The sequence below is a fragment of the Mauremys mutica genome, chromosome 10 (assembly GCF_020497125.1).
Source record: "Mauremys mutica isolate MM-2020 ecotype Southern chromosome 10, ASM2049712v1, whole genome shotgun sequence".
Lineage (NCBI taxonomy): Eukaryota > Metazoa > Chordata > Testudines > Geoemydidae > Mauremys > Mauremys mutica.
This window is the reverse complement of record NC_059081.1, coordinates 36,985,954-37,006,824: the sequence shown is the minus strand read 5'-3', so window position 1 is coordinate 37,006,824 and position 20,871 is coordinate 36,985,954. Positions and strand designations below refer to the sequence as shown.

At 41.7% G+C, this 20,871-nt stretch overlaps 1 protein-coding gene across 3 annotated transcripts in view; it reads right to left on the bottom strand.

Moving 5' to 3' along the window:
• Positions 1 to 20,871, bottom strand: part of CERS6 (ceramide synthase 6) — a 235,840-nt gene that overhangs the window by 39,602 nt on the left and 175,367 nt on the right. For all 3 annotated transcript variants that reach the window (XM_045032350.1, XR_006582637.1, XR_006582638.1), the window contains exons 7-8: positions 13,885 to 14,013; positions 6,696 to 6,802 (exon numbers count right to left, since the gene is read on the bottom strand). In XM_045032350.1, coding sequence (XP_044888285.1) covers positions 6,696 to 6,802; positions 13,885 to 14,013 — 236 coding nt within the window. The remainder of the gene's footprint in view (positions 1 to 6,695; positions 6,803 to 13,884; positions 14,014 to 20,871) is intronic.

Here is a 20,871-nt window from a genome sequence, read left to right as displayed (position 1 = left end):
AGGCTCAGTTCTGCTTCAGACAGTATTTGAAGCTTTGGGTTTTCAAGAACCATAAACAAGTCAAAGGGATAAAATAACCAGCCTCCGTTAAGGACAGCATAAGCTTACACTTCATCAGAAGCAGATAGGATGACAATGTTACATCTCCTCTGCTAAAGAATATAAACAAGGGTTTATTCAAGGGAGAAGATTCAAGGTGAGTTATTTATTTAATTCACCAAGCCTCTTTTTTATCTTATACATGAATAGTTTATTACTTCCTCGAATTTATTCATTATTCAAAATGATTTGCCAAGTTTCCTTCAAATAATTATTGGCCAATGGCTGGTTCATTAACTGTTTGTTGTGACTACAAAATATCTGAAATTCAAGCAGCATTCCTTAGTTTTGATCATTAGTCCTAAGTCCAAGCTCTAGTGCTATTGTTTCTGCTCCTTGAGAGAATGAGTAACTCTGTAAACCAAGTTCCTGGTATGAAAATTGTTAATTAGTCATTCAAAATCTGCTGCCTGAAAATACAGAATAGTTTGCAGAGTTGTTGTAGCTGTGCTGGACCCAGGATATTAGAGAGACAAGGTGGGCGAAGTAATATCTTCTACTGGACTAAGCTTGAAAACTTGTCTCTCTCAGCAATAGAAGTTGGTCCAATGAAAGATATTACCTCAGTTACCTTATCTCTCTAATAGGACCAACACGGCTACTAATGTCTCCAATTTGTCCACATCTTTCCTGAAATGTGGCACCTAGAACTGGACACAATAATCCAGTCCTGCTTACAACACTCGTGCTAATACATCCCAGAATAATTACTTTTTTTGCAGTAATGTTACATTGTTGACTCAGATTTAGCTTGTGCTCCACTATGACCCCCAGATCCCAGTCTGCAGTACTCCTTCCTAGGCAGTCATTTCCCATTTTGTAAGTGTGCAACTGACCTTTCCTAAGAGGAGTACTTTGCATTTGTCCCTATTGATTTTCATTCTAATTACAATTTCTTCAGTTTGTCCAAATCATTTTGAATTTTAATCCTATCCTCCAAAGCACTTGCAACCCCTTCCACTTTGGTATCATCCACAAACTTTATAAGTGTACTCTCCATGCCACTATTAAAACATTGATGAAGATATTGAACAGAACTAGACCCAGAACTGATCCTTGCAAGATCCCACTGGATATGCGTTTCCAGTTTGACTGTGAACCATGGATAACTACTCTCTGGGAATGGTTTTCCAACCAGTTATGCACCCACCTGATAGTAGCTCCATCAGATTGTATTTCCCTAATTTGTTTATGAGAAGATCATGCGAGACAGTATCAAAAGCCCTATTAAAGTCAAATTATACCACATCTACTGCTTCCCTTCTATCCACAAAGCTTGTGACCCTGTCAAAGAAAACTATTAGGTTGGTTTGACATGATTTGTTCTTGACAAATTATATTACATACCATGTAACATTTCCAAAGTGCTGTGCTATTATTAATTAGTTATATCCTGCCACCAGTGAACTAGGAGCTTTACAGTCGGATATTAAGACAGAGGTCGCTGCCCTAAAAAGCTTGCAGTTTAGATTGGCAACATAGATGAGGAGGTAGAATGAGAAGACAGAAACACTGAAGGGGAGAGGACACTGAGAAGCTAGGAACACAGTGCGATTGAGTGGTGATGTTAGACAAGTCTTGGTGGTTACACAGCATTTGCATGGATTTTGTTTTGCCTTTTTTTGGTGGGGGGGGGAGAGGGAAGGGTAAAAAAGTAAAGATTTTCAGTCACCTAGTTCAGCTGTTTTCAGCCTGTGGCCCCTGGACCACTGGTGGTCTGCAGAGAAGTGGCTGGGCACATGGTGCTGGCTCTCCTCCTATCAGGAGGCCTGTTGAAGCAGCTGTAATCAAGAAGAAGGAGGCAGCTTTGATGCAGCTAGTAGGAACTACTCTACATGAGAGGAAACCGAAGCAGTCCCCATGGACCAGTGAAACTGAAGTTGCCTGCAGCAGTGGAACGCTTGGGGACACGGGCCATGCAGTATATCCAGGAGTGGAGGGAGACAAAGAGATTGATGCCTGGGCAGCATGTGCAGGGGAGAAGGGGACGAGGCAAAGGAAGACAGGAAGGGGGTGCATGCACAAAGAAGGAAAGGGGAAAAGAATAGATGGAAAGGGAAGATGAAATTAAGAGTAAAACTGACAGTGGGATTAACTTTTTCAAATGAGACAAACACTTATCACATTAAATACACCCAAAATAAACAGATCAGATTTGTAACATTACTATGCCATGTAAAGAATTGCTAGTTACCTCTGGAATGTTATGTGATTACAAACGGATCCTGGAGACACCCTCTCTATTAAAATGTTGCCCATGATGTGAAAAAGTTTGGGTACGATTGGCCTAACAGTAAAAGATTTTCTACGGCATACACTCCTGTCAGGTATGAATTAATTAATCCACAACATACTCCTGTAAGGTATGCAAATATCTCATTTTACTGATGGGGAAACTCACACCACAAAGAAATTAATCTTCAACAGAATGCCTCCATTCTGCTCATGCAGTGATTAGCTTTGGCACCAGTTAGTTGATTTTGGATTAAGCGGATGTGCCAAACTTTATCTGAATCATTTAACCTTGGTCGGCTATATTTCTCCCGGGAAAGCTAACATAACAATATAATTTGAGAGTAGAAAAAAGAAGAGCTTCAACCTACTTAATTTAATTTAAAAACATTCATAAGACCCTTTACTGATTAAATTTTGTATTTTGAGAACATTATTTTGTACACTGTCATTGGAATAGAAAGAAAAGAGCACTTTAAATTACTCCTGGGTTAACGTGATAGCCCGTTTGTTAAATAAATATAACGAGGCTTCAGTGCAAGTGAGCAATGTAATATTATGTTGAGAGCATTATGCAGAATTATCTAGAATTTAAAGCAGCACTATTATAGTTGAGAAGCTGAAAATGTGTACATTTGACTTCATCTATCTGGTAGCAAAGTGGATCTAAACTTTTTCCTCCCTCTTTAAGCAATGCTTTATGTAAATGCTAAAAACCTACATTTTGCACCAAATGCTGAATCACTTTCCATGGGCATGCAAAGCCTGTAATGCATCAGAACCAGTATCTAAATTTGGACCTATCCTACAACGGTTATAACTGGAAAGGAAATAGTTTTCAGATTTTAAATACATTTATTAATACTATCTCTCTGGTAGTGGTAAATTAGAATGAACCCAAACAATAGTTACTGATTAGACAGGACCTACATTATATGGCATTATCATCTGCTTCCACCCCACTGGCTAGTCAGTAGAGAGAATATGAATTTATTGATAGTTCCAGTTCTATCCACCATCAATAATACTGTGCCTTCCCAGACTAGAGCAACTCCTGGCATATTTTTAAAATGGCTTTTAAATAAAATAACAACAACAACAGGGGGTAAAGCTGATTACACTACTGTCAGGACCGGCTCTACAGTTTTCGCTGCCCCAAGCAGTGCACCGAATTGCCACTGCGGGGGGTGGGGGCAGTCCATGTACCCTTAGGGTGGCAGGTGTGTTTCCACGGCAGCGGCAATTCGGCTGCAGCTTCTATGTTTAGCTGAAGCCGCCGCGGACAGCTAAATATAGAAGCTGCTGCCGAATTGCTGCCACCGCGGAAACGCATGTGCCACCCTAAGGGCACACGGACTGCTCCCGCCGTCCGCAGCGGCAATTCAGCGCGCTGCTGGGGGCAAGACAACAGGGACTGCCGCCCCTTGAAGATTGCCGCCCCAAGCACCAGCTTGGAATGCTGCTGCCTGGAGCCAGCCCTGACTACTGTAAAAGCAGCATGTTTTGCTGGCTCTTCCCTCCTTGCATCTGGCCATGCCCTGTGCTGCAGTCTGCTGCCCTCTTTAACCTACATTATATTGTATAAAGTAGCACACAGGAGTTGCTTGTGGCTTTGCAGTGAAGGAGAATGCTACCATAGAGTCACCTTCTCTCCTCCCCTCACCCCCCAATTGTCACACTTTTTCTCCCTACTGAGCTGGGGCTTAGGTCTTTGCTTCTACAGACCTGGATTCAAATAAGGCTTTGATCAAACGTGAGATGACGCTGTTCTCATTTTAGGCATAAAAGGATATTGGTGCACACTGCAAAAACACTGCACAAAATGGTAAGAATGTAAATCTGTGCTCAGACTGTTTTTGACATTTGCTAGACAATGTAACACTACATTGGTAATCTCTAACTCTAGAATGTGGTGTCTAATAGCAGGGCGGGTGTGGTCAAACAGAGGGAGTTGGGTAGGAAAACATACACAAAACTTCTGTTTGTATTATGCCTGGCTCTCACCAGTTATGTCAGGTCTTTAATTTAACTGTGAACTATAAAAGGTTGCCTTATGATTAACATGAGAAGCGCATCAATAATTTCAGTTTTTTCCTTAGACTTTGCTGGGTAGTATGACATTTGGCTGGAGTGCTCCAGAGAAATGTGTGTGTGAGGCTTCATTTCCTGGTCTTCAACCCAGATTGTAAACACTTCAGGCTAACTCCTGCACTCCCAAACACTTGACTTGAGTGGGCCTGCACGGAGGTAAAGTAGAAGCAGAATTGCACCCTTCTTATTTTCACATGCCTTGAGAAAAAAATACTCTGAGTAGCTACTTTCAGTAGAGAGAAAACTAATGAACTCCCCTGAATTTGTGGACTTTAGTGACTACTTGGAAAAGAGCTTTGGGTGAGATCAATCTTGATCTCACTCAAAGCAAGCACATAGCAGTGCTCTGGTAAATGTTGGTGTTTGAAAAGCATAACAGACAGACATCTAAAGCTGGCATTCTCCCCCTGGCTTTTCAAATACCATAGAGCAGGGTTTAAAGTGTTATTAAAGAGCTAGCGTGATGGCTAAACAAACTAGACAGCTATCTACTCAAGGACAAGTGGGTATTCAGCCACGAAAGCTCATGCTGCAAAACGTCTGTTAGTCTATAAAGTGCCACAGGATTCTTTGCTGTTTTTACAGATCCAGACTAACACGGCTACCCCTCTGATACTCAAGGAGTGTAAATCTGTTATTCCTTTAAGAACATTACAGGCAAAGCAGGAAATCACACAGAGGAAAATGCACTTGATTTCCATCTGGAGCAGTAAAAAGACCTATCCTGTGTTCAAACTGAACCTTACCATGGACAAACCCCCATAGCCACAGTCGTCTGTGGTGTATCTCTTTTGGCGGAATTTGGCTCTCACTGTTTCCCCAATTTAAAAAGATATATGGGAGGAAGAAACTATATGGAAAATGCTGGCTCTGCTGTACATCTTGTAGCACAAAGGTGGGAGAAATCTGTGTACTCCAGCTATTGAAGTTTAATGTGTGACTAAGAAACCTTTGGCGGCAGAAGGTGAAAAAGGTCATTTTAAAAAATAAGTCCATCCCATCCTCAAAAATGTACTGAAGGCTTTAACACAGAGTTTGGGTTTCTGTCGGGTTTGTTTTTTAAATCTCTGGGGTTATTGAATTCATGGGGATTCTTTGGCTCAGAGCGCAGTCGTCAGCACAGCACCTCTGGACTCTCTGAGCACTAGGGGAGTCTTTTGCATTTCACAGCTGATGAGATGACACCCAAAAGGTAACTTGACTTTATTCAGGCTTCATATTAACAAGCCCCCAAAGAGATCTCATTTTACTGGATTGGGAAAGGATCTGGGGTGAGGCGAGGGGTTGGTATGTGTGTAAGTCAACTACATGTGTGATTAAGTAATGGCTTTTTGTGGCTGTTTCTCTCTGCAGGATCACTAAGAATTTCTGCTTACCATAGCATCCTGGCATTAACAGTACTCTCCAAACACAATGGACAAAACTGTTATTCCACTATATCCCCGAACTATCCTGCCTGACAGGATTAGTTTTGTTTCTGGAACACTGATTAAGAGTGTGGGGTGACGAATGCAGTGTGGTTGTGTTGGAACTGTCTCACCAACTCTTCTCAAAGGCAGGATGCTCACTTTATAATGGGGCTGCTCCTTTCATGCGCACAAGTGTGAGACGGTATTTCATACTGAAGCTTTAAAGAAATCTGGAAAGGACTCTCCCTTGGGACACAGCAGTGCTACTTCCTCATTAGACAGAGGGTTTGCTATTGAGAAGTGAAAAGATTCCGCCCTTCCCAGAGCACATACATTGCTTCCACAACATATATACTGCTTCGCAGCTGCTTTAGGAAAAAAGAGAGGCACGGGGCACTACAATCGTGCATGGCAGCAGCACTGCCATCAGGCCAGATTCCTACTTCACCTGTTTTCTGTGTTTTTCCTAAGACAATGAAAGTGGTAAAGCATGTACTGAAAGCCAACTAGCTCCAACCTCACCTACTGGTCTCTGCTTTCAGCACCTAATTCTTGCCCGCCTACCCTACAAAGGCAGCTGCACACTTACCTGTGGACGTCTTGTCTCCAGTCCATTTCTGCTTTAAAACCAGCTCAGCCTCTGCCCCCTAACCTTTACTATTTAATGAATGTTGACCGCCATGGTACTCTATAGCAGTAACCAGCTAGGGTCTTCTCTAGTAAGGGCATCTAGTTATCTCTGAAACTTTTCTTTAATGTTTGTGAGATATAGGCCAGTACACACAGCTGGCACTCTACTGTAATGCATTTATTTCCAAACGAGTCTAGGGCCAAGTACCTGAGGAAAGGGGCATGCTTACTCACCACAAAGGATATATGCCAAGCCTACTGATGATGAAGACAATGGCAAACATAAGGAACAGGAGGTCACTCAGTTTTTGACACTTGCAATAGTTTGCCATTTTGGCAGCCTGCAAAAGAGAGGGATGAAGAGTGTTTACTCCAGTTATGATGACAACTGCAAAAGTCTTACACTGTGCATGAGCTGCGATGAGCAATTAAAATGCAAAGGAGCCAAATTTCAACCAAATACATCAAGATTCACATTGTTCTGCTATACAGTGACCTTGCTTCCTTTCTGCCCTGGAGTTGGTCAATTTATTCAATAAGAAAATCCACCAAGAGTTGCCTCTCACCTCTACCCATTCCCACCCAACTGTTTCTCCCGCATCATTCCAGTTCCAGACTCTCAGGTATCATTTGTAATCAAGGGATTAGTAATGTCCTCAGGCATCTCCCTCTGCTCCTTTCGCTCAGCTTTAAAGTACATTACTGTTTTCCCAGCCTAATGAAACACCCCACCGTCCCCCTACTGCACTTTCTTCTTCAGCTACTGCTCATCTCCCTCCTCCCCTGTGGTCTCCAACCTCCTTGGGCCTACTGTCTATAAACATTGCCTCAATGTCTTCATTTCTAACTCTCTCTTGAATTCCCAGCCCTCTCCACTACCAGAGACCGCTCTGAAGGTACTCAGAACCTTCTCCTGGCCATGCATAAGGACCTCTTCTCTGTACTTCTCCACCTTGAACTCTCTGCTGTTTTTGACTTGGCCTATCACTCCTTCCTGTTCCCTCCATTCCTCACACTCAGCTTTCATGACTGTATTCTTTTAGATATCATTGCACTTCTGATTGCTCTTGCACCAACACTTGATTGCTGCTCTTCTTCCCATCTCCTGGGGTCTCCTGCATCAAAACTGAGCTCCCCTCCAATCCATAAAAAACACTTCTTCTAAAAGCAATCATCCTTGTCCAATACTCAGACCATGTCCCTCCCCACCTCAAATCCCCTCACTGGCTTCCTTTTGCCCTCTGCATCAGAGACAAGCTTCTTGTTCTCCATATGAAGGCCCTGTACTCCACCACCACTGCCTTAATCCCAGCTCTCATTTCCTCCTACTTCTCTCCTGCTGCTTTTGCTTCTTGCAACTTGCTGTTCTACACATCCCTTTGGCATGCTTCCCCATTCGTCTTTGTGCATTCTTTTATGCTGGCTCTTAAGCCTGGAACTCCCTCCTTTTCCCTGTGTACCAAACAACCACTTCTTCATTCAAACCCCTCTTTAAAATACTTTTCTTCCCTGAAGCTCATCAACATTGATCCCACAAGGAGAAAGAAGTGTGTGTATAAATGTATATAAAGATACCCGCATTGTTTTGAGATTGTTCATGTAGCTGAACAAAATGGCCTATTTTAGAATGCATGCTTCTTGAGGAAGGGACAATCTCTTTGTCTACACTTTGAAATGCCCAGACTGATGCCCCCTAAAAAAATGATAATAATAGTGCATCAAGAGTCTGATTCAATGCCAACTTTAATTAGCAGGAGACTTTTCATTGGCTTCTATGGGCATTGCATCAGATTCCTACACGTCTAAAGATGCATAAGGCTTAGGCTTATTAACATAGCAATAATAGTGAGAAAAACTACCATGTGTACTGACTTAAAACCCTGCACAGAATGCAGAAATAAATTCAGATAATTTCTTGAAAGGGTGAGAAAGGCAGCACTGCTGCATTACATATGACCTTGTTAGCATCATGACACTGAACCTGAAAAGTGTGAAACAGTCACATTAAACAAACACCAGAGTTCAAATTCTGAGACAACCCTGAATAATCTGGTGTTTGCATAACTTCAGTGGTTTTTTCATTTGTATTTATAATTTAAAGGTGATTTGCTGGCTTGCAGAAAACAAACTAGGAAACTGAAGGAATACTGATAGTCTACCAGTGTAGACTAAAATAAGGCTTCAATGCTACCTAAAGACACCTACAAATTCATTCACATCTGCTATTCAAAATAATATTTTCTGGCTGATCGTCAGATAAAAGAATGTTACCACTTTAGATATCAGCACATAAAGTAGAATTATATTTACAATTCAATGATTTTTAGACTGAAAGTCCAACTAGGAAAGAAGGCCATATCTCCCAGGCAGACTAGTATAGATTTTGGTTTCATGTGCTTTTGTATTTATATTGCTGTACCCCCTTGTGCTGAGGTCATGCCAGATTTCAAACTAAGCAGGGATCAGCTGAGTCAGTGCTTGGATGAAAAGTCTGCAGAAAGTGGTGAGGGTGATTTCTTAGATGGAATTTGTCCATCTGAGTCAGTAATGGGCAAAACAAAAAGTGGAAATGATATATACTGCTGGAGGCACTTGCTTTTGGAAGTCAGTCACTTAAAACTAAGGCCCTGGGCACTTGTGGTCATTAACAATCCTATGACACTTTCCGTAAGAGTAGGCACAATTCAGGTAATTATACTCTCCTAAATTCCTCCTGCAGCTTCAATAGAGTGTATAAAGATTCTTCTTCACTTACTGTCCTAAAATTGTAAAACAGCTGCTGGTTTCTACACTAGTGATGATTGAGTTTCATATATAACTTATCTCCCAAGCCTGTTGTGAGATTTTTAAAAACCCTGGCTCTTTTTTAGAGGTACAATTTTATGAGTGTAAATGAGGGGTTACAGACATCTACCTAACTTAGAGTTCCTATCAATCAGGTAGCAAGCTCTCTACCTACCTTCACCTGTGACAGTGAACATACCATACAAGAGGACAGGTTTATAAAATCAGTCTTTCATGTTTGTAAAGCACTTAATGATTCTCAGATGAAAGAAGTGTAAGGGTTGTTATTAATAAGTTCTTACAGACGGGGCCCATGAACTATGTGGCAAACAGGACCTAAATCCTGCTTTCTGTCCATTCTGGTGCAGCAGCCCAGAAATTCTGTGGAAGCTTCTTTTCAATCAAAAAAACAAAACAAAAACAGTTTTAAAATGAATTAAATCTGAAAATAAATAATAGAAGCTGTGCAGTGGCCCTTTCCTGATTTATTCTGATATTTAATTCAATTTATTTACACTACCCAACCTCTCTGGGCTTTCATATGCCAAAGGATTTGCACTGACAACATGTAACTGTTGAGGGTGTCAGGAGACAAGCTGGAGGTTCTGGTAGGTGAGTACATGTTAGTTGGGGATTTTTGGCCCTGTGGTGAGGTGAGAGACAATTTGGGATCATGACATAAAGACATTTGCTAGATGTTTCTGCTAAAATGATTGACAGTTAATATTCTGACATTTAAACTGTCATCTTTAGTCTTCAGACCTAACAACCCACTGAGATGAGTGGGGCAGTTCACACTTCTCAGAGCTATTGTTTTAGACTTGGATTCTGCAGCACAATTCAGTGGCCAGGGTGACAATTCCATAGCACAGTTATGAGGCCTCTCTGAGTCATAGAACTCCTGAGGCCCTTGCTTTAAAAGTTCAAAATATAATTACGAGTTATCACAGAGCTTTTTATGATCCAAAATTATATACCATCAGTGTAGTTGCTATAGGCACGAGACACATGAGACACTTCACTCAGCAGTAATTCTCACCCAGCCTGTGGATATCATAATAACAGAAGGAACTGTTTGGTCTGGACACAGAGTGTATCCCCTATTCTCTTTGAAAGGTGTCCTGGGAACTGTACTTCCTCTTACAGGGCAACCAGAATTTGACAGAAAAGGGTACAGTTTAACATGTCACCTAAAGGATGATACCATCTATGTAGAGCAGTATAAAACTAACAACTTTGAAATGTGTCCCAAAATGGAAAGTTTCATGGTACAATATTCATGAATTTGAGCAAAGCAAGGGCATATTTTCAAAGGTATTTAAGTACTTAAAAATGCAGATAGATGCCTAGTAGGATTTTCAAAAGCACTTAAACAGGTTAGGCAACCTACCTTCCACTGGCAAGTTAGATGCCTAACTCCTAATGAAATCAAGTTAGGCACCTAATGTGTTCAGGCACTTCTGAAAATCCCACTAGATGCCTAAGTACCTTTGAAAATCTGGCTTGAAATGTCCACCTATGTGAACAGCATTTTGCAGTGAAAGTGTCAAAAACTCTTCCACACTCAGACAAATTTTTCTTTCGGGCATACACTATTATGAATTTGTCCCAAGCTAGCAGTTTTTGCAACCAAAATAAAATGTTGTGGCAAAAGAGCCTGTGGAAACTGCTTTTCATTTCTACATAATATCAGAGGTGAAAATAGCAAATGCTTTGCTGACCCAACAAGGCAAAACCGTATACCAACTTTTCCTCTGGTGAGATTTATTTTCCCTTAGTACTGCTTTGTAGTCAGCAGCCATTATCAGTTCAAGTTCACTGGTAAGGAATTGGAATAATGACCTTCAGGTGTAGAAGAAAGAACGATACCAACTCAGTCATACCGACACTTGTGACAAATGCTTTTCTGGTGTTAAGAATGGTTCTCTTCCCTCATATTTTAGGTTGGCTTTTATTTAATATTTTCATTAAATAATAGCGGTTCAAATAAACAAATAAACAAACCCCAGCATTTTTGCTGAACTTCTTGTGTCTGTCATGCCAGGATATCAGCAAATTCTATTTAATTGTCTTAGAAAGATTAGTAGTGACTGAAATGTACAATCAAGCAAACAAACAAAAAAAATCCCAAACAAACAAACAAACAAACAAAAAAAACACCTCTGTTTCCCTTTAGGTTATAGTTTTTATCAGTTGAACAGTATAGTATATAGATATTTTTTAAATCTACCTTTCAAGTATTTGGGTGATCTCCAATAGATTGTATGCTCCAATAGATTGTATGCTGTATGCTTTGGTGGCTCTGAAACAAACAAGCCCTTTCAAAAGTGGCTTTTTGTGGTAAGGGTAAGAGAAGTGGAATCAGTGCTGGTGAACTCATGGTGATCCATAAACATTTCTAACTTACACGGCTGGATTCTCCACTGCCTTTCACCTTGTGTAGTCCAGTACACTGATACAAAATAAATTAACAACACTACCAAACCAAAACCAGCAGTTTAGACCCACTTTGTACTCACCTCACACAGGTATAGATAACTTCACAAGGTGTTAGGCAGTGGAGAATCTGGCTCACAGTGTGGAGGTCAAGACAGTCTTGTTTTATAAAAGCAGTTGCAACTATCCTGTTATAAAATATCATTTTAGATAAATAAATGCTAAGGCTTTGATCCTGACTTGCAACCCAGGCACCTCATGAGTGTGGGTTCAAAGGTGGCTTTAAACCTCTTTTGTGATCTTCTCATCCACAGTGCATACTGATGCAGGTCCAAATCCTGGCATAAATTAGAGCAGCCTGAGAGCCGACATTCACAGTGGTTGCCCACAGCTCTAAGGGTCTGTCTACACAGCAATTTAAGTCCGGGTCTGAGCCCGGGCTCAAGCCAACCCCCCCTTTCATCCACACTGCAGATGTGCTAACCTAGGGCTCAGACACAAAGCGCCAGGACCCTGCAGATCTAGAGGGTTTGAGCCCATGTTAAGCTGGGACATAGGGTCCGAGCCCTATTACTTTCCTGTGTACATGTGGCCCTGGCTTGACTCGGGCACCAGAAGTCCTCCGGATGCAGCCCAGAGTTCCTGGTGGCAGAGGAGCAGCGCCGCAGGCAGCCAGAAGCTCCATTATTGCCTGGGTGAGCACACTCCCACTTCCTGCTCTGGCTCCTCCTCACTGCTGTGCAGAGCTAGCTCAGAACAGGGAGCAAAGCTGACAGGTGGGAGGAAGTTCCCAGGATGTTGGGAGTCATCCCTCCCCAAGCTGTGCCGAGCTGAGGGCTTGGCCACTTCCCCTCCCTGCAGGGTGGCACTTAGTCCCAGGCCCTCCTGCCCTCCCTGGGGCTGCGTGTGCAGGGGTGCCCGGGCAGCGTGCACTGTGAGGGCAGTGAGTGGAAGCCAGCCCCAAAACTTTCTCACAGCCTCCCAGGGATCCCTTATCTCTGCCTCCTGGGGTGCAGTGGGGGCAAAGATAAGAGATCCCCAGGGGATGCTGGAGCACACTGCATCCCAAGCCCTGGGATTGCAGTTCACTCTGCCACAGCGGGGAGCAGCCAGGCTCTGTGTGTGTGTGTGTGTGTGTGTGTGTGTGTGTGTGTGTGTGTGTGTGTCCTCTGAAACCTATGTTTTATGTCAAACTTCAAAACAAAACAGACAAATATAAATAAAAAAACAGCCAACCAAAACCACCGGCATTGAACATCCCAGTTTAAAAATTAAGAATCGCAAAGTTCCATTTTAATAGTTTGATGGCCCTGGAGTCTGATGTCCTAATTACCCTCAGAACAGGTGTACGTGGCATTTTCCTGCCACTGTGACTCAGCCTAGAGCTGGAGAGCCCAATTCTCAGATTAGATGGCAGTTCAATATAAAGCCTTCTCAAACTGCAGCCATTCTACTGCGATAGCCACTAACGCAGCTAATTATGCTGTATGTACTCGTGTGCTCCTTATGGGCTCCCGAGTCCCATCAATACCTTCGCCAGAGTTAGGAAACAGGGTGGGTAGTAGAGTTTTCCCACAGTGCAACATATTCCTAGGGCCCGAGTGTCAACACTGGGGGTGTGTGTGTGTGTTAAAAACGAATGTAGATGCTCAAGCCAAGAGTTTCCTGACACGGGCCAGCTGACTCGAGTCCCACCAATCCTAGGCTTACATTGCTGTGTAGACATAGCCTAAGGGACCATTACAGCAGCTGGAGATTATCTCAGGGAATTCTCAAAATGCATTGTTTTCCCTGACCGCACCCTTAACACTGATGGCTGGAAGGAAGGGGAGGCATAGGATCTGCTACAACAGCTCTACGCCACCTCAGGATTCCTCTACACTGGGGCAATCTCCCAGTGGCTAGATAAGCCAGCTTCAAGGCACAAAAAACATATAGTGTGTGATTTTTTTAAAATGTACATTATACTTTCAGCAAGAAAAAAAATATGATATTATTTTATGAAAGAGGTATGCTAATGATAATCATTGTTTTTATTTAGAATAGCTTCTGTTTTAGGAAAATACTTTTTTGTGCAGGCAACACAGGTAGGATTGTACCCTTCTGTCTGCTAGCTAACAGAACATAGCATACCCAGTACAATTAGTAGGGTTGATTGACTTTTTGTACAGGATAGATCCTGATGGCACATGAACAATCTCACCTCCAGCAAAATGTCAGCTGAATCATGAAGACACAAGGTCAGGGCTCCCACTCGTGTCAAATTGGTTACATATGAAAAGGATATCAAAGTGACTGTTACAATGTGATGCGTAAACATGATGCTGAAATCCTAGAATGGCAAAAGAAGAAAAAAAAAACAGTGAGATATTGTGCAGCAGATTCAGCATCTTTACACAAACGGATGGGTGATTTTTAAAGTTTTAAACTCAGGATTAGAGATTACAATACTCAAAAACCTTGTATAATTATTTTAACTGAGTGCATGTTAAACCCACATAATTATGCATTTAATTTAAATTAAACAAAACAGCTATTGTATGTAGAGCAAATACAAATAGATTATTAAAAGTTATGTAGCATTTCCATTTCACAGTGAATAAATCTAATGAAGTAAAGCTTTTACAGCCAAAATTACTTATAAAAGGCGTATGTGCATACAACTCAAATTACACCATTTCTCTTATGTCCTAGCCAGCTTACAACGTGCAAAACAATGCAGCCCAAAATCACTCATGTACAAGAGCTCAGACACTGTTACAAGCTTTGCTTTGAGTGCACCTTCAGTAGATACAGAAACACAAACACATGTTTATACTGTATTAAAGGCCTCTCATAGGGTATGGCTACACTTATGGTTTGCAGCGCTGGTAGTTTGCAGCGCTGGTCATCCAGCTGTGCAGGAGCAGCGCTGGTGTGTGGCCACACTCACAGCTACCAGCGCTGGTGTGTGGCCACATTTGCAGCATTAGCAGCGCTGCTGGGAGTGATGCATTATGGGCAGCTATCCCAGCATTCAAGTGGCCGCAACGTGCTTTTCAAAAGAGGGGGGTGGAGTGGGGTCTAGTGTGACAGGGAGCGGGGGGAGAGAGAGAGGGGATTTTTGGAGCCAACACTGTGTGTTTAGCTTCCTGACTTGAAAAATCAGAACATGTTTCCAACCCCTTAGTCTTAACTCTTAATTGCAAACAGCCTGCAGCCAACACGACTCCCCACTGTTTCATTCCCTCCCTGCCTGCAATCTCATTTGATTGTTTACAGCCAGGTACAGATGATCACAGCAAACAGGAGCTCTGTTTGTTTTTTAGATAAGCGGCAACGGCAACGGCAACGGAGCTCCGATCGGAGCTTGTTCACAACAAAACAAAGAGAGGCTGCATAACAAAACAAAGAGAGTAATTTATAAAAGCATTCTGGGATACACCTTATACCCTGGAGGCCAATCACAGCGCTGGTGTGTGGCCACACTTGATGACCAGCGCTGCAGCACCAGCGCTGGAATCCTTATTCCCCATGCTGAGTGAGGTGTACGGCCAGCGCTGCAGCCAGGGAGTTGCAGCGCTGGAAGTGCCCTGCAGGTGTGGCCACTTACTAACTGCAGCGCTGGTGGAGGCTTTCCAGCGCTGCAAATCGCCAGTGTAGCCATACCCATAGACTGCGCCATGATACAGACCCTCAGATCTCTTAGCACTGAGGATCCCATTTCTATTATTTTTAAGACACTGCTTCTTCTCTCCCATCCCACATGCTGTCACAGGGTGAGGTAGCCCTTTAAAGGAATCCGCTGATGCTGTGATGCTAAGGCTCGGGTGACAGCTTGAAGATCAACTAGTCTTCTTAAGAGCCAGCAAGTATCTCAGCTGCTGGTGAGAACTGCAGGAAGAAGGAAGGCTGCTACAGGAGGCTTGGGATCAGGGGATAGAACTCAGTTCTGTGACTCTCAGGTAGATGGCTGGTGGAGTGTAATCTGGCAAGCAGCAGGCTAGAGGAAAGGCTCACCTTGACTCCTAGGCAGATGGCCTAAGGACTGCAAAAGCTGCGGGGAGTAGATAGGCTCCTGCAGAAGACCCCAGATCAGGGCAAAAGGACTTGACTGAGATGTTGAACTTGTTTAAATAAGTTTTATTTTGAGGAAATAAAAGGAACACCATGAAGAAGAGCACTGGAATTGTGTGGTGGGAGTGTGTTCTTTGGTGCATGGGCCGGTGAGACAGCCTGCAGGCTTACACATGCTAACACCAGTGTCAGTGAGAATGCAGGCACTTTTCAGATCCTGTCATCCCTCAAGTCTCCATGGATCTCTCAGGGACCTGGACCCCAATTTGCTCCAGTGGCCTGTATTTGGCCACCTCAACAAATACAGCAGCTTCCAGTTCAGGCCAATAGTATATGCCCAGTTGTGATATGGATAGGTTCTACCAGTGCCCCTCCCATTCTCAATTGCTCCATCTCTGGATTGAGAAGAAGAGAACATGAGTTGCAAAGGAGTCCACAGGTTAATATAGTAGGATAAACCACCTCTCCTCCTCTGCTTGGGAAGTTCTCCCTTTTTCTTTATAAAATTATAAATATTTTATTTCCTTTTCCAAACAACAAGCCCTAATTCTCCATTGCCTGGCACCTTGTGCCATCATTTATAGGTGCGCAACATGATTTTACATTCATTTTGCACAGGTATAAATGACCAGAGAAGAAGCAGAGGGGAGAATCTGGCCCATATAACAGAGCAGAAAACAGAACCCAAGGAGCCTGATTCTCATCACCTGCTCTGAAAAAACATCATGATGTTGGCTCATATGGAAGCAATGACATCAGTGCTAGCCTTTGCTTTTTGTAGATTCCAGGCATAACTATGACTTCATTCCACTACTAATTGCAAGGAAAGCAAAGAGTGAAATATGACAAAACATTGTCCCTTTGGGCATATGAATTTTGTTTGTACCTTACAGTACAAGTAGCATGTACAGAATGATGTAAAAAATCTGCAGCACATTCTTGCTTGAGAAGTCTCCCTAGTATTAACAATGAAAGGATACCACTCCCCACTCTCCACTTTACTGGAAAATATTAACAAGTGCTCTGGATGTCACACCATCTAGAACTGGATATCACTAGCAAGTCCACCATGAGGCTAAAAAATAATGCTAAAACCAGACATTTCTGTTGTAGTTTGATAATTGTTTTGGGAGGAAGAGATACAAGCTTGAATTATTTATGAATTTTTTTCAAACAACATTATGGTCCCTGACATTAAGGCTGCTGACTGGAGCACAGTGCTATATATTTTGCAGTCATCTCAAAATACTGCCTTAATTTCAATTTCTTAAAACAAATAGAACACAAAGTAAGAAAAGCAGGATTAAATTTTGCTTCACATTCCAAGGGTCTTAATGATCAAAATAGAGAGAAATGGTCTGTCTTTCTCACATTCAGTACCAGTCAAGATATTTATGGCCATCCAGCTGAAAATTTAAGCCTTCTATAATCAAAATAGTGAAGCTTTTACCTTTCCCCCAAATATTAGAAAAAGCATGGCTAGGAAAATAATGTGGTCTCTGAGGTTTCCACATTGACATATCGTGCTTTGTTTCCTTACATGTTGCCATTACCTGTGGTATGGAACTGCCTTTTGATTTTACAGCCAAGGGCAACTAAGTTAGTACAGACTCAATCCAAATGCAGGGGTAAGCCAAGCAGCAAATCTTCTCTGCTTTTGTAGCTGCCACATCCATGCTTGTACAAATACTAGATTTTTCAGTCTCTTTTTGGAAGTTTTTAAGGAGTTCTTGACCATTTGCGTTGTGTGTCAGAGGCCTTAAGATTCTTGAGCAATCATTCTTTATTTATTATCTACTTATGGATCAGCTGTCCAGTGGACTACTTCCTTCATGTGATTCACTGTCTCTTTTAAAAGTTTAATCTGTTTTATTCTCTTTTCATAGTATATAAGAAGTGCCACAAGATGGTTGGAATGGGACCTTGGATTTGTGGCAGGGTCGGATCCCCATTCCCTATTAAGGTACCACAATGTTGGCCAAGCCAGTGTTTGATCTGCCAGCAGAATCTGCTAGCAGGAAATCCACTCACCCTATGCAAAACACAGACACTATGGGGAACATTCAAAATACCATCAATGGTTGCTTTGCCCCTCTCTTAGATCTAGAGGACACAAGAGTAGAACAACTCTAGGCCATGAGTGGGGAGATTTTAGGGATGAGCCCATATCCAAAAAGCAAAATCTGGATGACAATATATGAAGAAGAAAAAATGAAGCATATCAAGAACATCTGAAATCTGAACATAGCACTGAGCAGAATAACAAATACAGACATCTCAACAAGGAACTAGAATGAATGGTCAAAAAGGTGAAGAAAAACTGACTTGAGAGGTAAAGAGCTTGAAAAACACTTTCAAAAAAGTAATTCAAGATGGCTTTTTCAGAGAGTTAGATTACTATCAAAGTTAACACCCGTAACAAGTCAGCTAAGTGATGCTGAGTGGAACTATATAGTAGATAAAAGGTCAAAAACTTAAAATGTGGAAAGAATATTTTCATGAGCTATTGAATGTGAATAGTTGAGTTGACCAGGCTGTTCTTGAGGACATCAATTATGAAGGCAACAATGAAAAACAACTACAAACATCAAATGGCACAAACTACAATGGTTTGGCCATGTTGCTAGAATGCCCCAGACCGACTGCCTAAAATTCTTCTCTATGGAAGAGTGGATGTTGAAAGAGGCCATGGACATTCAAGGACAAGTGGTATATGGTATAACCACCCAGACAATCCCCAACAGACTCAAATGGCAACTCAAAACAGATGTGGATGGAAGCTGCTCATAACCTTAGCTCTACTCACCCTTGACATTGCAAAAAGGAGATGATAATGATTATATTATACATATTCTATGGGGCTTTTTGGATCCCTTACTCTATAGGTCAAATTGTACCATCATTTACACACAAACAAAAGCCCGATCACTGAGGATGCAGAATCTGTAAGGGCAGGATTTGGAGCTGTATTTGCTTCTATGTTTGTGATTTTAAACTTCTTCAAAAATGTTAACTAACAAAACTGTTTGTGTCCTTTGTAGAACTGATCCAACACATCACAGAGAATATATTTTTGCAGGATGTTCTCAAGGGAGGGACCTTCCTCTCTGGAATTTGCTTCCCTGTTGGTCAGACAGAATGTAAGCCCAGGGATTTTTAGGATTCCCATGCGAAGCTTACTTGTGAATTCCAGCCCTTCCCTAGTTGGTGAGTGGGGGCTGGGAGGAGGTTGTGACTGGAGGAGTTCATTTTATTTGGAATTTATTGTATAACAGCTTGTACCATGCACACACACAGAACCTTTCTGGAGGCATATTTATAAATAAGTAAATAAAATAATATTTCAACACCAAAAGATAGTTTTTAAATTGTGTATGTACAGAAACCATTTATATTCAATAAGGCACTCTGGAAGTGAATTGTACTGTGTGAAATTGTGGCATATTGAGTCAGAGGGTCATTCATTAGTGAAACTGAGCAGACTTTTCACATGACCTGTCCAAAAGTTCATTCAAATACTTTGTATTTCATCATGTCAGACTGTTTCTTTCCTTTAAAAGGTCATGAGGTTTCCAAAGAGGCCTTCTAAAGTTATGTTTGAGGTGTCTCAGACATAGGACAGCAACAGTGTGGTGAATTAAAACAAGCAAACAACATATATTACCGGAGCCAGAGGATATTTCCTACTGGATTACGGATGGAATTTTCCCAAGTGCCTAAGTGACTGGGGAGCTCACATACCACTGAAAGTCAATAGGACTTCTGCTCCTTTGTCACCAGGGTGTTCTGGAAAATTCCACCTTCTATTGAGCTTGTTCCATTAATATAATATATTAAGGATTTTTGTTTGTTTGTTTTTTGGAGAGTGGCGAAGGAATCTCACCTAGTTTCAAGGCTTCAACCATAACAGTTCCATCCTAGTCACCCAAGCTTCACAAGATCAGCACAACCTGCATTTTTTTCTCTCTGAGACTAAACACATCACTGTGATTCTTCCTCCTTTCACAAGGGCATGCAGAAAGAGTTCCAAGGTCTAACTATATACATTGTGGAGCAGATTGCTAATTAAATATGGTTATAAACGTTCCATAAACATAACACACCATGCAGGGTAATTAGCAGCTAGGTTTTTTTTAAAATGAATGGAGAGGATCTAGGCACTGCTAAGCCACCTGAAAACATATACAATTTGTTATCACTAAAGTACAATTTGCACAATCTTTCGTTGATCCAGGAAAGCATGGATTGAGGTAGCAATTTTACAAAATCCCTTAAACTGACCTTAATAAATAATATTTATCTCAAAATATACTTCTGCCATGCTGCCAACAAACACATACATAAACTTCACTGATCCAAAACTAACTGATGCCCTCTGACAGCCACAAGTTTCTTAACAGATCTGGTTTTCCTCTTACAGTTTGTGCCCTTCCATTAATATAATATATTAAGGATTTTTGTTTGTTTGTTTTTTGGAGAGTGGCGAAGGAATCTCACCTAGTTTCAAGGCTTCAACCATAACAGTTCCATCCTAGTCACCCAAGCTTCACAAGATCAGCACAACCTGCATTTTTTTCTCTCTGAGACTAAACACATCACTGTGATTCTTCCTCCTTTCACAAGGGCATGCAGAAAGAGTTCCAAGGTCTAACTATATACATTGTGGAGCAGATTGCTAATTAAATATGGTTATAAACGTTCCATAAACATAACACACCATGCAGGGTAATTAGCAGCTAGGTTTTTTTTAAAATGAATGGAGAGGATCTAGGCACTGCTAAGCCACCTGAAAACATATACAATTTGTTATCACTAAAGTACAATTTGCACAATCTTTCGTTGATCCAGGAAAGCATGGATTGAGGTAGCAATTTTACAAAATCCCTTAAACTGACCTTAATAAATAATATTTATCTCAAAATATACTTCTGCCATGCTGCCAACAAACACATACATAAACTTCACTGATCCAAAACTAACTGATGCCCTCTGACAGCCACAAGTTTCTTAACAGATCTGGTTTTCCTCTTACAGTTTGTGCCCTTCAGAAGTGGAATCTGGGAAGCAGCACAGATGTGTAAAAATCATAACTCAGCTGCAGTCTTTGTAAACTGAAAACAACTTAAGTTTAGAA